At 48.0% G+C, this 13164-nt stretch overlaps 1 protein-coding gene across 1 annotated transcript; it reads left to right on the top strand.

Moving 5' to 3' along the window:
* Positions 1–455: 455 nt before the first annotated feature.
* Positions 456–7442, top strand: YIPF6 (Yip1 domain family member 6). Its single transcript, XM_053273710.1, has 7 exons — positions 456–612; positions 1019–1147; positions 2282–2360; positions 2719–2761; positions 3309–3434; positions 3617–3780; positions 5071–7442. The coding sequence occupies exons 1-7, from the start codon at positions 544–546 to the stop codon at positions 5190–5192; spliced, it is 732 nt and encodes a 243-aa protein (XP_053129685.1). The 5' UTR covers positions 456–543; the 3' UTR covers positions 5193–7442.
* The last annotated feature ends 5722 nt before the right edge of the window (positions 7443–13164 follow it).

Raw genomic sequence — 13164 nt, 5'->3', positions numbered from 1 at the left:
TCTCCTGGAGGAGACTGCACGGCAGCGGGCATCTTGATCGAGTCCTAAAAGGAACTGCCCGGGCTCCGTGTAAGGGGCCCTAGGATGCCCGGATGCAGGGCATGCCCGTGGGCAGCGTCCCCCGCCATTCCTTTCAGGATGCCCCGCTGTGCAGGGCTGGCATGCAGCTGTCCCAGGTTCCCTCCCTGGCTGCATCTCCGCTCCAGGCAGCGGGGTGAGGAGAGACGCTCCTGCCTGAAACCCCGGAGAGGCCGCTGCCAGTCAGTGCTGACCATACTGGGCGAGGTGGACCAGGGTCTGCAGTGCCTGCTACTCCAGGCTGGCTAGAGCGGCAAACACTCCCGCGGTAGGCTGCACTTCCGGCGCAAGATGGGCTCGGCGCGGACCCGGAAGTGGCCCCTCTAGGCATTCCGATGATGACGCCGTTGCTATGGCCACCTGGAACCCGCGGTTGCTGTCGTCATCTCTGGGGCCCGCGGGCGGCCTCTGTGACGTGCTCGGTGCGCTTCCACGTCGCGGTTCTTTCACAGCGCCGGGGCCAAGATGGCGACAGCCGAGGAAACTGCGGCGGAGGAGGGCGCCGCGGGATTGACAGCGACGACGAAGCCGCTGGTGAGCTTCAGCGAGGGCGGGCCGGGGCCACACCCCAGCAGTGGCTCCCCCCAGGCGATAGTGCGGGCGCGGAGTCCACTCTACCTGTGGAACTCCCTGCCACAGGACGCGTTCCTGTGCCTGAACGAGTGAGCTCCTTGGTCGCGCGGGGCTCCTCCTTGGGCTGCTCTTGTCTCTCAAGCGCGAGGGCGGTTCCGGGGGGGCGGCGGGGACAAGCCCCCCCAAGTGGCCTGCCCCGCCCCGCCCCCCGTCGTTCTTGTCTCTGAAGCCTAGTACGTGGGAGGGTGTTAATACAGGCCATGCCCCTGTGGATGCCCTTGGTCCCTCCTGTCCTGTCCTGCCCCTCCCCACCCAAAGCGGCTCCAGCCAGGTCTCCTTGACTCTCCGCTTTGCCCCTCCTCTTCAGTTCGCAGGTCTGGCCGATGTGTCCATTTCGGAAGACATTCCCGTGGAAGGAGAGATCACGGTCCCGGTGGGGTCCCACTCCCCCGACGAAGACTACTCCACCCTGGATGAGCCCGTTAAAGACACCATCGTGAGTGTCCGGGCCAGGGCAGCGGCAGCGGGGGGGGGGGAGGAAGAGTCGCAGCTTGTCCTAACAAGCCGGGGGGGGGCACCCGAGGAGGAGGCAGCTTGCGGGGGCTTCTTTCTCTCTCTCTTAACTGTGCAGCTCTACCTGACGAATGGCCAGCCTGCAGGCAGCACAGGGTTAGGAGAGGAGCCAGCTGAGCTGTTGTCAGGAAGCAGAGGCAACTGTGTCTCCTTAGGTGCCCCCCTGGCTCGTTAGGACCAGCCGCTTACGGGGGAGGAGGGCTAGAGGTTGGTGGCTGCAGGCTGAGACGGCGCTCTCTCAGTCGCTAGGCATGTTTCTGTGGGCAGCCAGCTCCCGCTGAAGAGACCACATTATGTCGCTGTGGCTATTTGCATGGAGTGAAAGCATTGCTGCTTCATGAGCCAGTTTTTGTGGGTCGTGTCGTAGGCTGGTTGAGTGCAGTTCTTGCAGTTGGGAAAGCAAAGCTGCTCCCATTTGGATGCTGCAGCCTCTCCTGGCACGGGGTGGTATCTAAAGCCCTTCTGTAGGGGTGCTTTCAGAAGCAGTGAGAAAAGAAGCTGCAGCCAAACTAAGTCTTGTTGGATGCTTAATGTGTCTTCAGCTTGTTAATGGCAAAGGGGCAAGCTCCTTTTCTGAATGTCCTGGGGGGAAGATTCCAGAATATTCCTCACTGTGAGTGTATTTGCCCCTGTGATCAGGGGTGGGGGCAGTTTGAGACAGTGGGTCTTGTCCTTCTGCCTTGCCCCCTTTATCACAATATCTGTTCTAGTTTTGTTACTCACACTTAAAAAAACAAAAAGGCCAGGCAAGTTGGATGAGTTTTATTTGTTTCCCCCCCTCTCTGATCAGAGTTCATATTTTACTAAGTTTTGTGCTGCTGCTTCTGCCTGTCTCAGTAAATTAAGTAATGTGTGTTTTAACGTGTTTGAAGTTCTTTATATCTTTTTATGGTCTGTATATGAGATTTATGACTTGTATAACTTGGGGTTCTATAGCTTATTTACTCTTTGCTGGTCTGAGACCATAATCCAATTGATCTATCTAGCTTTTCTTCATATCCTTTTGACTGGAAACCTGTACTGCAAAGTAACAAACAAAATTGCTTGGACTTTTCAGATGCGAGATCTCAGAGCAGTTGGAAAGAAATTCATTCACGTCATGTATCCCAAAAAGAGCAGCGCCCTTCTGAGAGATTGTATGTACCACAGAAGTTTTAAAATGTTGAAATCTGTACATAAGACTAGAAGCCTTTATTTTATCATATTACTTTACAACATTGTTTCAAGAGAGAGAATGACCCAATGGATGCTGGGGAGGCTTTTAAGTGAAATATATATGGTGGGCTAAATTCAGAACTGGAAGTGTGATGTGCTAACATAATGACTGTATCTGACACTTGGTGCAAGGCAAAATCCAGTAGTGGGGCAGGGTGTGTGTGTGTGGGTACAGAGGGCAGAGTGGCTGGGGATGGGAGGGAGGTGTCAGTTTGGGTCTCCCACATGGTGCAGTTACAGACTTCATTTGTATTGTTTTGTTTCCTTGTTTCCATGCAGGGGATTTATGGGGCCCTTTAATCTTGTGTGTTTCACTTGCACTGTGAGTACTTTAGTTCTCTTTTGTTTGTTGCTGTTCTGTTGTTTGTTTGGGGGAAACAGCTACACTTTATGTGGCAGCTGTGAGGATATATGTAAACTCTAAACTCCATGGGGATTAGAGGTTTATAACATATACTTGCAATACTCCATTGCTTGTTTACAAAAGACAAGATCCTGAACTTTAATCTCCTCGTGCATAATATAGAGGTGGGAGAGAAATCGGTTGTATTGTGGCATTTACATACCACGTTGTCTGCCAACAGATCAGTAATGGTGTGCAATATGAATAATACAATATATTGCAGATTTTTAAGCTTCTTGTAGGTTTATTCCAGTATAATCCATCTGAGATCAGTTGTCCCCATCCAACAGTTTAACTGCAGATGCTGAGACTTCAATGTGTACTGTAGCTCTTTGACTCACAAGAGCTTTCTGCACTTCTTGTAGTTGGAGAGAGAAGCTTTGAAATGAGAGAGAATTTACAGGAAAATAAAATGTTGTTGCTTTCTTGCATTCATCAGTATTTCTTGCTCATTTTTTTGCTGCAGAATGCTTCAGGGAGGAGCAGCAGACAGTACAGAAGACAGAGGACCTCAGTTTGCAGAAGTGTTTGTCATCATATGGTTTGGAGCTGTCGTCATAACACTAAACTCCAAGTTGCTTGGAGGAACTATGTGAGTAGAGGGATGTGCAAAACATTTCAAGCTCAAAACAGGCTGTTTCGAGTATTTTGAGCTCGAAACGAAATGCCCTTCAAATAAAGGGCCTGTTTTGAGCTTGAAACAAAACCACCCCACTTCGACTTGAAACGCTTCGAATTCTAACATATCTGTTTCTCTTCCCTCCCACCTCCCAGATCTTTCTTTCAGAGTCTTTGTGTTCTGGGATACTGTATCCTGCCACTGACAGTGGCGATGGTGGTCTGCAGGCTGAGTTTTCTGCTCCTAGCAAAACTGGAGACAGCCAGCTTCATTGTGCGCCTCTTGGTGGTGATAGCCATGTTTGGCTGGTCAACACTGGGTAAGTCTGAGGCGGAGTGCAGTCGAGAACTGCCTCAGTGCTGTGCCCTTGTAGATTTCAGCAGGGTTTCTCAAGCTGGGGTCTCCAGCAGTCTTCCCTCTAACAGGAATTCACAGACGTTGTTCCTTACAACTCCCAGAATCCCCAGCCAAAGGCCATTGCAGCTGGGGATGCTGGGAGTTGTCGTGAATAACATCTAGGAATCCCTGTTGGAAGGAACACTGGTCTCCAGCTACCATCTTCCCTAGCCACAGTGGCTGGGTATGATGGAAGATGTAGTTCAACATTTGGAGACCCAAGTCTGAGAACTTCTGGCATACAGCATTCTGTTCTTGATAAGTGGGTGATGGCCTGGGAGTTGTGTCTTGTTTGGAAAGGTTTTTCTTCTTCTTTAGAAACTGTAATTATGAAGTGATGCTCTCTATTCCTCTCTAGGTACCTTTAAAAAAAATTGGACAACTGATTTACTCATATTGCTTAGATTGGGTTTGATTAAGGTCTCCAGTAACTTTTAGTGGTTTCCTAGCACAAGTAAAGATGTTAGTGTTAATTGCGTAAACCTTTCAGTTAACCAGGATTACTTAGAAATGTCTGTCTCTCATTTTGGTGCCACTTAATTCCTCATAAAGGCACATGAAACCACCGTTTAAGTGATGTCAAGTAAGCAGGGTTGGAGTGAAGTGGAACAACTGCACTTAGCCTGAGAGGCCATCTTTGTTTTCTGTCGCTGATTTGCCTGTAATGATGTCTGTAGCTGCTGCTTAAACACGGGGGATGCTCTCTTCATCGGTGCATTCTGTGTTTGGCTTGCCTCCAAAGGCATGGAATGTAGCCCATCTTTCTATTCTCAAAGCTTGTTGAGGAGCAGGTTTATTGATGGAAGTTGTTAGGCAGTACTTTTACACACATATTATTTTTCTTATGCCTTGATGTGACCAGAATGCAATATATGATTCTTTCCTTAAATATATATTTATTTTATTCTATATTCTAGACTTAAGGCTCTAAGAAGCTGACATTGGTATTTACAATTCTACATGTCTGAAGAGGGGAAAAGCTAACATTTGTTGTCATAAAAATCTGCAGAATAGATTAGCCTTCATAGTTGATACTTCTGTGAAACAGTTAATGTGATTCCTTTCTGAATAGCAAAGGAAAGCTTCCCAGGTGGGGATGGCCTGTCTTCTAGTTTCATAGTTGTCATCTCAGTGTTTACTTTTGATCTTGGAGTTGCTTTCAGAGTGACTGCCTCTGCTTTTTCTCAAACGTGCATTCTCTGTTTCTTTCCAGCATCCACAGCCTTCCTGGCAGACAGCCAGCCCCCAAATCGCAAAGCCCTGGTTGTCTATCCCATCTTCCTTTTCTATTTTGTTATCAGCTGGATGATCCTCACCTTCACACCACACACATAATAAGGAAAGGCCACAACAATGAACGAAGGGGTTGCTTTGGTCCCCCCACCCCGGTGAAAATCGCTCTCGGGGGTTGGCCTATTCCCATGTTTTGTCTAATTTATATCTCTCAGAGTTTGGGTGTGGATGTGGTGAAATGGCAGGTGGGTCTGTGCATCAAAGCCAAGGAGTGCAACAAATGGACACTTGTGTGTTCCCCATCATCTTCTGAGAATCCCTTTCCTGGCTGCTACTGATGTAGAGTCTCCCTGCTCAGTTTCGTTTCATCTTTCTGCTGCTGTCACTGACCCCTATGGGGCATGCCTGCCCTGTCTGAAGAAAGTTGACATTGAAGGACAAATAAAATCCTGTCTTGGGCCATCAAGACTGCTCATCAAGGGAAACATCCAGTCCCCAAAGTAACCAGCTTGCAAGAAGGCCAGTCACAGTTGACGCTCGGTGGTCCATAAAATGTTGCCTTACATGTTTAAAGCAACTTGGGATGGGAGATCCTGGCTGAATCCCTGCTTTGATGTGCACAGAGGAGCACACTGTCTGAAGTTGGTCAGAGTGCACCATCTTCTGTTCTTTCACCCAGTTCCCATTCTTCACCAAAATAAAGGTGCCTGGTTCCCTGTCTGGTGTCATACCCAGCAAGCATATCAGAGGAGATTGCTTTCAAGGCGTGAGTTCATTCAGAGTCTGATGCATGTCACTTGTTCCAGGCAGTGCAACATCATAATGGGAACTATACATTTGCAGACTGCCTTGATTGGGTATTTGCAGATCTGTGTTTTTTCTGGGGAAGGATTGTGCACATTGCACAGCTACTTGTTTCCTTGCTGACATGAATGTCGGGAGAAAACCTGCAGTGACCTGGAGATGCTGAATGAACAGGAGATGCTTGTCTTGCAGAAGGCACAACACAGCGGTTCAAATACTTAACACCAGTGAGCCCTGGGTGACATAGTAAAGCTGCTGTCGTCATCAAATCCCTGTGAGGATTTGGCTTTTGATGGTTATGTGTGAAGGTCTTTTAAATAGGGGATTTTGCTTCTCTGAGCTGGTGTCTTCTAACACATGCACTTGCTTAGATTTTCTGTTCTTTGTATGAAATTGACATCTTTAACTGCTAGAAGAAAATGTACAAAATGAGGAAAATATTTATTTTGCAAGCTACTGTTGTGCCCGTGCTATATCTGCTTAGAGACCAGAGTTCTTTAAGTATCCAGACCTGCTGTTGTGAAGGCTTCTGAAAATAGAGTTCTCTCTGTAATTGACTCTTCCTGGGACTTGCTGTTAAGCAGCTGAATAGCATGGTCTGGCAAAGATGGTATGGGGAGATGCTTCCTCCTCAGCACAGGGATCTGTGTTCTTTCGCTTGTTTTCTTCTTACAGACAAAACAGGTTAAATGTGAGCTTGAGTTAATGAAACCTTTGACCCTTCTAGTGCTAAACTTATTCAGAATCGTGCTTGCTGGGTTAAAGGGCAGGCCACTTTCCTGAGTTTTGCATTGCAATTTCACATGTGTTTTTTCATTGGTGTTCATTTTTTTCAGGTGGGCGTGAGCTGGAAATAGGTTTTCCTTGTCATGAGATGCTGACTTGCCTGCACACATGCGTGGAAACATGAGGTTAGGGTGTGGGGAGCCTTTATGCAAAGTGCTAATGGGCCGCGTTGGGTTTAGATGTGGCCATCTATTCAGTACCTCTCAGTAACCTAGGTCTACATTTTTGTGTCCTTTTTCAGAGGATATGTTGCAGATTTTGTCTGTGTGGGTGGGTGGTGTCTGGGAATGGCCAGAGCAAATGGAGGAATTCAGGGTATATTTTGAAGGAGACTAAGGCCCAATTCTTGCTGCCTCAAAATACTTCTGTGGGGAATAGGAAGATAACTGTGCAAGTCCTTTGTACATGGCAGAGCTGGATGAGTGTGACTCGGCTCCTGGATGCACAGTTTCTGATGTTAGACTTGACAAAACAGCAAGAGTTTAAATTGTGTTGGGAGGAGTAAGATTGACCAAGTAGGTAGTGGGAATAAGTGCATCTTTCTTGCCTTACACTTGTGATAGGTTTCTGTCCAGAAGTAACACTAAATGCAGATGGTTCATCCATGTTCCCTTCTTTTATTTTGCTGCAGCCATGTAAAAAGTTTCTTTCGACCTTCTAATTTTGGTCTTGTACATAGCCTTGCTGCTTGTGGCTGGGATTGGGGAGACAATGTGAATTATTTAATTATAAAGTTTCTTATGAATAAAATGCTGAAAGAGGCATATGGAGTAACTTTGTGTTCTGTAGTGACAATAAAGGGTAAAAAGATCTTCCCAACCTCACTCCCAAATGATATTTAAACTGCACAAACTGGTGTGTGAAACTTTGCATCCTTGCCTCAAGTTAGGAATCGAGTAGTAATTGTTATGGGACACGCTTTTTGGAATGGACACGTTTTTATGTAATCCAGACATTATAGGGCAGAATGGAGAATACTGTATAACTATAGTAGTTTGTAAGCTTTTATAGCAGCAGATGTTGGACCTGGCAGTGCATGGTAGCACCTTGCCTTTGGGTTTGGAGGGAAAAGAAAAAAAATAGAGAAGGCCATTGTGTCTGGGGATGGCGGGAGTTGTAGTCTAACAGCGCCTGGGACCTACGGCTGAGAAGAACCCTGTTGTACTCGTGGCTTCCCCACAGGTTTGAGGATTGGCAGACGGAGATTGGTGGGCGCCTAGTTGTTGGGCTTTACCAGTTGCATCATGTGTGGCATCACAACACTGCTTGCTTCCACATAGCAGTGGATATGGTGTGTGTTTTTGGGACACAGGCTGACACTCCTTTCCCCCTCCTATTTCCATAGTGTCTGGATATCTGCCTCTCAAAAAAAAAGATGGAACGGTAGCATGAGCAGTCCATACAGGAAGTTAGCGAGCCACTGGACCGCTGGTTTAAAAGTCAGTTAAGGTGGCAATTTAAGGGTGGGGAAAGTGCAGGTTGATGATGGATGGAAGATGACTTTCTGTGAACCACCAGACAACCAGCCCCCCTCTCCCTGCCCCCACCAGCGAAGTGAGCAAAGTGACTAAACACCCCATCACCAGGAATTGCCCCTGAAAGAATATCCTTGTTAACGGGGCCAAGAGGCACCATCTAAAGTGGTGACACTCCTTCATTCATTAATTATTAATTAAACTTCTATACTGCCCAAACTTTCATCTCTGGGTGGTTAACATAAAAACAAAACATATAAAAGTTAAAACAATGCAACAATTTAAAAACAGCCATAAAATTAAAAACACAATTTTTAAAAGCTGGGGTGGAAAGATGGGTTTTCAGGTGTGTGTTTTTAAATTACCAGAGATGGGGAGGATTGTATCTCAGCAGGGAGTGCATTCCACAATCAGGGAGTGCAGCACAGTTTAGCAGGGAAGGGGGGAGAGCAGTTATGGTATTCAGCCCAGCCTCCCTCCACCTCTCCCAGTGGCTGTTGTGTGCGCCAAGCCCCTTGGGGACAGGAAACCATATTTTCTTTTTTCAATGTAAATCGCTCTTTGAACTGATTTGAAAAGTGATACATAAATGAGTCTAAGGCTCGCTGCATTTTTGATCTTGTGAGAGAAGGGCTCAAGGTAAGCGCAAAGCTTGGGTTGGGGGTTGGGCAACTCTTACAGACAAGTGCCAAAAACCCACCCCCACAATTGGTCTGTGCAAAAGGTGACAGTAGCCACCGCCTCCACGTCACAGCTCAGAAGGATGTGACACCAGACAAATTGTTGTTCTCTGCATCGGGGATCATGGTAGAAATCGACCTGTGGCAAGATCGTCTTCCTTCCACAGCTTCCCTTCAAGAACCTTGACCATATTCTGGAGCTGCAAAATACTCCATAAAAATATTTCTTAAAGTGGGGAAAGAGCCAAAAGAAGCTACAGAGGATCATTCTGGGTGGGAGGCAGGAGGCGGTTAATTCTTTGTGTTACTCAAGTTACTATAAAACCAAAATTATGGTCTTTGCTAAGAGACTTCGCACACGCTTCTGGTGGTATAAACGGGAACAACATCAATCAGGTCTCATGCTTCAAATACCTGGGGGTTGTCTTCCACACTTCTGGGATTAGAAAAGCCCATGGCAGCTATGCTGCCCCAAACACCCAGGGAAATGCTGCTGCCGTCCTAAAATTCTTCCGGTCAAAAGAGGGCCAATACATACCAGCAGCCCTTAAGCAATTTGAAGCTAAGTCACAACTGGCACAACTTCTCTATGGTGCCCAGGTAGGCCCCTTTTCCAACTCTGCCCCTAGAGCTCATCCAGTCCAAATGCCAAAGAGCAGCACTTAAGTCTCCCATTGTGTCTCTACGATTGTAGGCAGACCTGGTGAAAGTGGAGGCCAGAGTCTGGCTGTCCATTCCCAACACTGGCTGAGACTCTCCCCCCTCCCAAGGGGCCTAGCCCCCTCAACATGGGTGGACGGCTTCCAGTCCACATGGAAGCAATCTCTGTGAGCAAAACTCTCCTCCATCGTGGAAATGCAAGTGATCATCCAAACTGCCACCAGCAGACTGTTTTCTGGGACAGAGGATATGGTGACTCCAGCGCATGTCACACTTGATCTGCATCGGTTCCTTATCTATTTCCGAGCTCTCCAGGTTGCTATAAGGTGCCGCTGGTTGCTTATTGTCTGATGTTCTTTGGCCTTTGCCTTATGGTCACTGTGGTCATTGTGTTCATCATGCCAGCGATTCCTGAGGGTGCTCTCCTTGAGTTTTGGGACCCGAATGGTTGTCCCTTCCTTACTATTTTTTTAGAATGTAAGGATTTTGGAATTAGACCTCCTTCTTGTTTTGAAGTGAAATGTGGTGAGCTTGTATGCTAGGGACAGACAGTAGACTGTGGCAAAAAAACCACTAGAAGAGTTCAACGGGAATTGCTGGTTTTTCAGTCGGCTGTATTTAGTGGTCTGCCTGCAGACCTCTCCCGATGTGTTGTGTTTCTGAGAAACAAATAAGGATGCTGTCTAGACAAGGGGCAGTGCGTCCTAAGGGACCAAATTCTCACAAGACTGTGGGAATGTGTGGCTGTTGACTTGCTCTCATGGCTTCCGAATTCTTTGAAAGCACATAACCCCCAATCATCAAGGAAGCCACTGTGCTCTATCGCAGCATTTGCCAAACTTCTGGTAGCCAGAGTGGACTCTGTTTTGGAGTTAAAATTTGAGGCAGCCATCACTTTCACACCAGCAATGGCAACCTCCTCTTAGAGTGTAAGAATGAGTTGCCTTCAGAAGAAGCTATCCCCTGTGTTTCTGCAAGAGTCTCTATCTAGGTGTGCTTTCTGAGTTTGAAAAGAAACCAGCCCGGTGACTCATGCAGAGATGTGACCGGAAGCCTCACTTGAGGGCAGATAAGTCTGTTCTGTGTTTGCATTAGGAGCAACTGAATGGTTCAGTCGCACCCCACAAAGATGCGGCAGAATTAACTGCCCAGCTCAGACTGATTGGACGAAGGCAAAGTCAGAGCAGCAGACCATGCAGAGGGGCAGCAAGCAACCTCTTCTGAGTGTGGGCACTTCAGGCTCACAGAAGCCCTTGCTGATTCAACTGTCTTATTCCTTGGAGTGTGCTCGCAGTTCCCTAGCAGGACACGGTTTGGGAATGGCTCACCTAGCGTCCTGCTCCTAACAAGCAATGTCGCCGTCTTGTTTTGGTGGGAGGGAAATGCTATATTGGGACTACATTAGGTGAAGTGTGCCGTTGAGTCGGTGTCGACTCCTGGCGACCACAGAGCCCTGTGGTTGTCTTTAGTACACGTGGACAAATGTGTTGGGACTCCTCCACGAAAAAAGAACCCACAATTGTCTCTGAAATAACTTGAAACTGATAAATGTAATTGGCACCCATCATTGTTTGTTCTGCATTTAACAAAAACCAGCCTTTGCTTTAGAGTTTTGATGCAACAGAATATTTCAAATAATAACACAAATGAAAATGGCATGGACAAAAATGAGGGGACCCTTCACCTAATACTTTGTTGCACAACCTTTAGAGGCAAACAAGCGATTCCTGTAGCTCTCAATGAGGCTTCTGTGCCTGTCAACAGGTAGTTTGGCCGACTCTTCCTGAGCAAACGGCTCCAGCTGTGTCGGGTTTGAAGGGTGCCTTCTCCAGACTGCAGGTTTCAGTTCTTTCCATAGACTGGCGGGGGGGAGGGGGAACCTCCATGGACCACACACAGGTCAGGAACTCCCGCGAGGGGGCGTAAGGTTTTTTCCTTAAAAAACATCATCATCATGTGCGAATGTTTGCGAACCCCCAGTCGGGGGGTGTTCAGTCTGGGGTTGGCCCAAACAGGGCGTGGTTTAGTCTGACGTTGGACTGTCAAACTGAACTGGCTTGATGTAGAACCTGTCGAACATCGAGCCGGTTTGCGCACCCCCCCCCCCCGCCCCCGCAAGTAATTTCCATGCTGCACCATCAGGAGCAGCTCAGTGCGCTAACTGCTGTGGCCACTTGGTGGCAATGCATGCGCATCAGGCGACATCCACCCAGCTGCTGAAAGAACGCTGCTCTTGCTGCCTGCAAAGCAGAACAGTCTCCAGCCGCCCAGTCATAGCTTGAGGAATCCACTGCCATGCTCAGGTGGCTCTAAAGCGGGGAATGGAGCATTGCATGAAAAAAGAGAGGTCTATGGCCAAGTATAAGCCACCTTAAGTAGCGCAGTGGGGAAATGCTTGACTCACAAGCAGAAGGTTGCCGGTTCAAATCCCCGCTGGCACTATATCGGGCAGCAGTGATCTAAGAAGTTACTGAAAGGCATCATCTCACACTGCGCGGGAAGAGGCAATGGGAAACCGCTCCTGTATTCGACCAAAGGAAACCACAGGGCTCTGTGGGTGCCAGGAGTCGAAATCGACTTGACGGCACACTTTCCCTTTATGGCCAGGTATAGGCCATGGTTGCCATATGGAGCCTCCAGGTTTGGTGACGTCTACTGGATGGCAGGGAGGAAGAGGAGTGAAGCGCGACTGCATCTGTGCCCTGATGGTGGGCTTCCTGGAGGCATCTGCGATTGAAGCATTTATTTATTTATTGAATTTATATATCACCCAATATCGAAATCTCTCTCTAACCCCTGCTAACTGGGCAAAGAGGCACCTTTTAACATGGTGATTCTCTTTTATTTAGCAGGGGGAGAGTAACTGGCCCTCTCCACCCCCAGCACAGCATCCCTCCAGTGACTGTTGCTGGGGTCTGTCTGATGTTTCTCTTTTTAGCTTGTGAGTTGTTTGGGGACAGGGGTCCATCTTTATTTATTTATTATTTCTCTGTGTAAACCGCCCTGAGCCATTTTTGGAAGGGCGGTATAGAAATCGGATAGATAGATAGATAGATAGATGATAGGGCAGTTTACAGGATTAAAACATAATATAAAATATAAAACATTTAAAATACATAAAAAGATAAAATGGACAAAAACAGATTAAAATTTTAAAAACTGGTGTCCGTTGAAGGCTTGGGAAAAGGGGATTGCTGCTGCTGCTGCTGCTGCAGGACCAGGAGCCCAGGCAGCTGCCATAGACTGAGACTCAGACTGAGTAGACCAGGGCCGGACGGGGGGCACTGAGAGGGCGCCAGGATGTATGCGGGGAGGGTGCCAGATTTTGAGAAGAATAAGTAATTAAGGGTGAGAGGTGGGGCACAGGGGGGGCACCACACAGGTAGGGCACCCCGGGAATCTGCCCTGTTGGCCTCTGGGCCAGTCCCAGCCTGTATCTGGTCCGTGATGGTGCTCGATCGACATCCTTGTTGCTTCTTCTATGATGCTGCTGCTGCTGCTGCTGCTCTCAGCCTTTTGTTTCACTGGAGAGGGCGCTAGAGAGAGAGATCCTCACCCCCCCCCAGTGCCCCCCCCATCAGAGCTGCCCCGGCCCCATACGCCAAAGGCCATCAATATCAGAGCGAGATAGAGAATGCCCCAGTTGCCCACCCCAGCAGAATCCCACCC

Source organism: Hemicordylus capensis, chromosome 11 (genome assembly GCF_027244095.1).
Source record: "Hemicordylus capensis ecotype Gifberg chromosome 11, rHemCap1.1.pri, whole genome shotgun sequence".
NCBI classification, from domain to species: domain Eukaryota; kingdom Metazoa; phylum Chordata; class Lepidosauria; order Squamata; family Cordylidae; genus Hemicordylus; species Hemicordylus capensis.
Note: the sequence above shows the minus strand (reverse complement) of the source record. Positions and strands in the feature narration are given on the sequence as shown.

Coding starts and splice junctions, on each gene's coding strand:
- YIPF6 (XM_053273710.1), top strand. CDS start 544: ATGGCGACAGCCGAGGAAACTGCGGCGGAGGAGGGCGCCGCGGGATTG. Junction 613..1,018: donor CAGCGACGACGAAGCCGCTG/GTGAGCTTCAGC, acceptor CCTCCTCTTCAG/TTCGCAGGTCTGGCCGATGT. Junction 2,361..2,718: donor CAGCGCCCTTCTGAGAGATT/GTATGTACCACA, acceptor GTTTCCATGCAG/GGGATTTATGGGGCCCTTTA.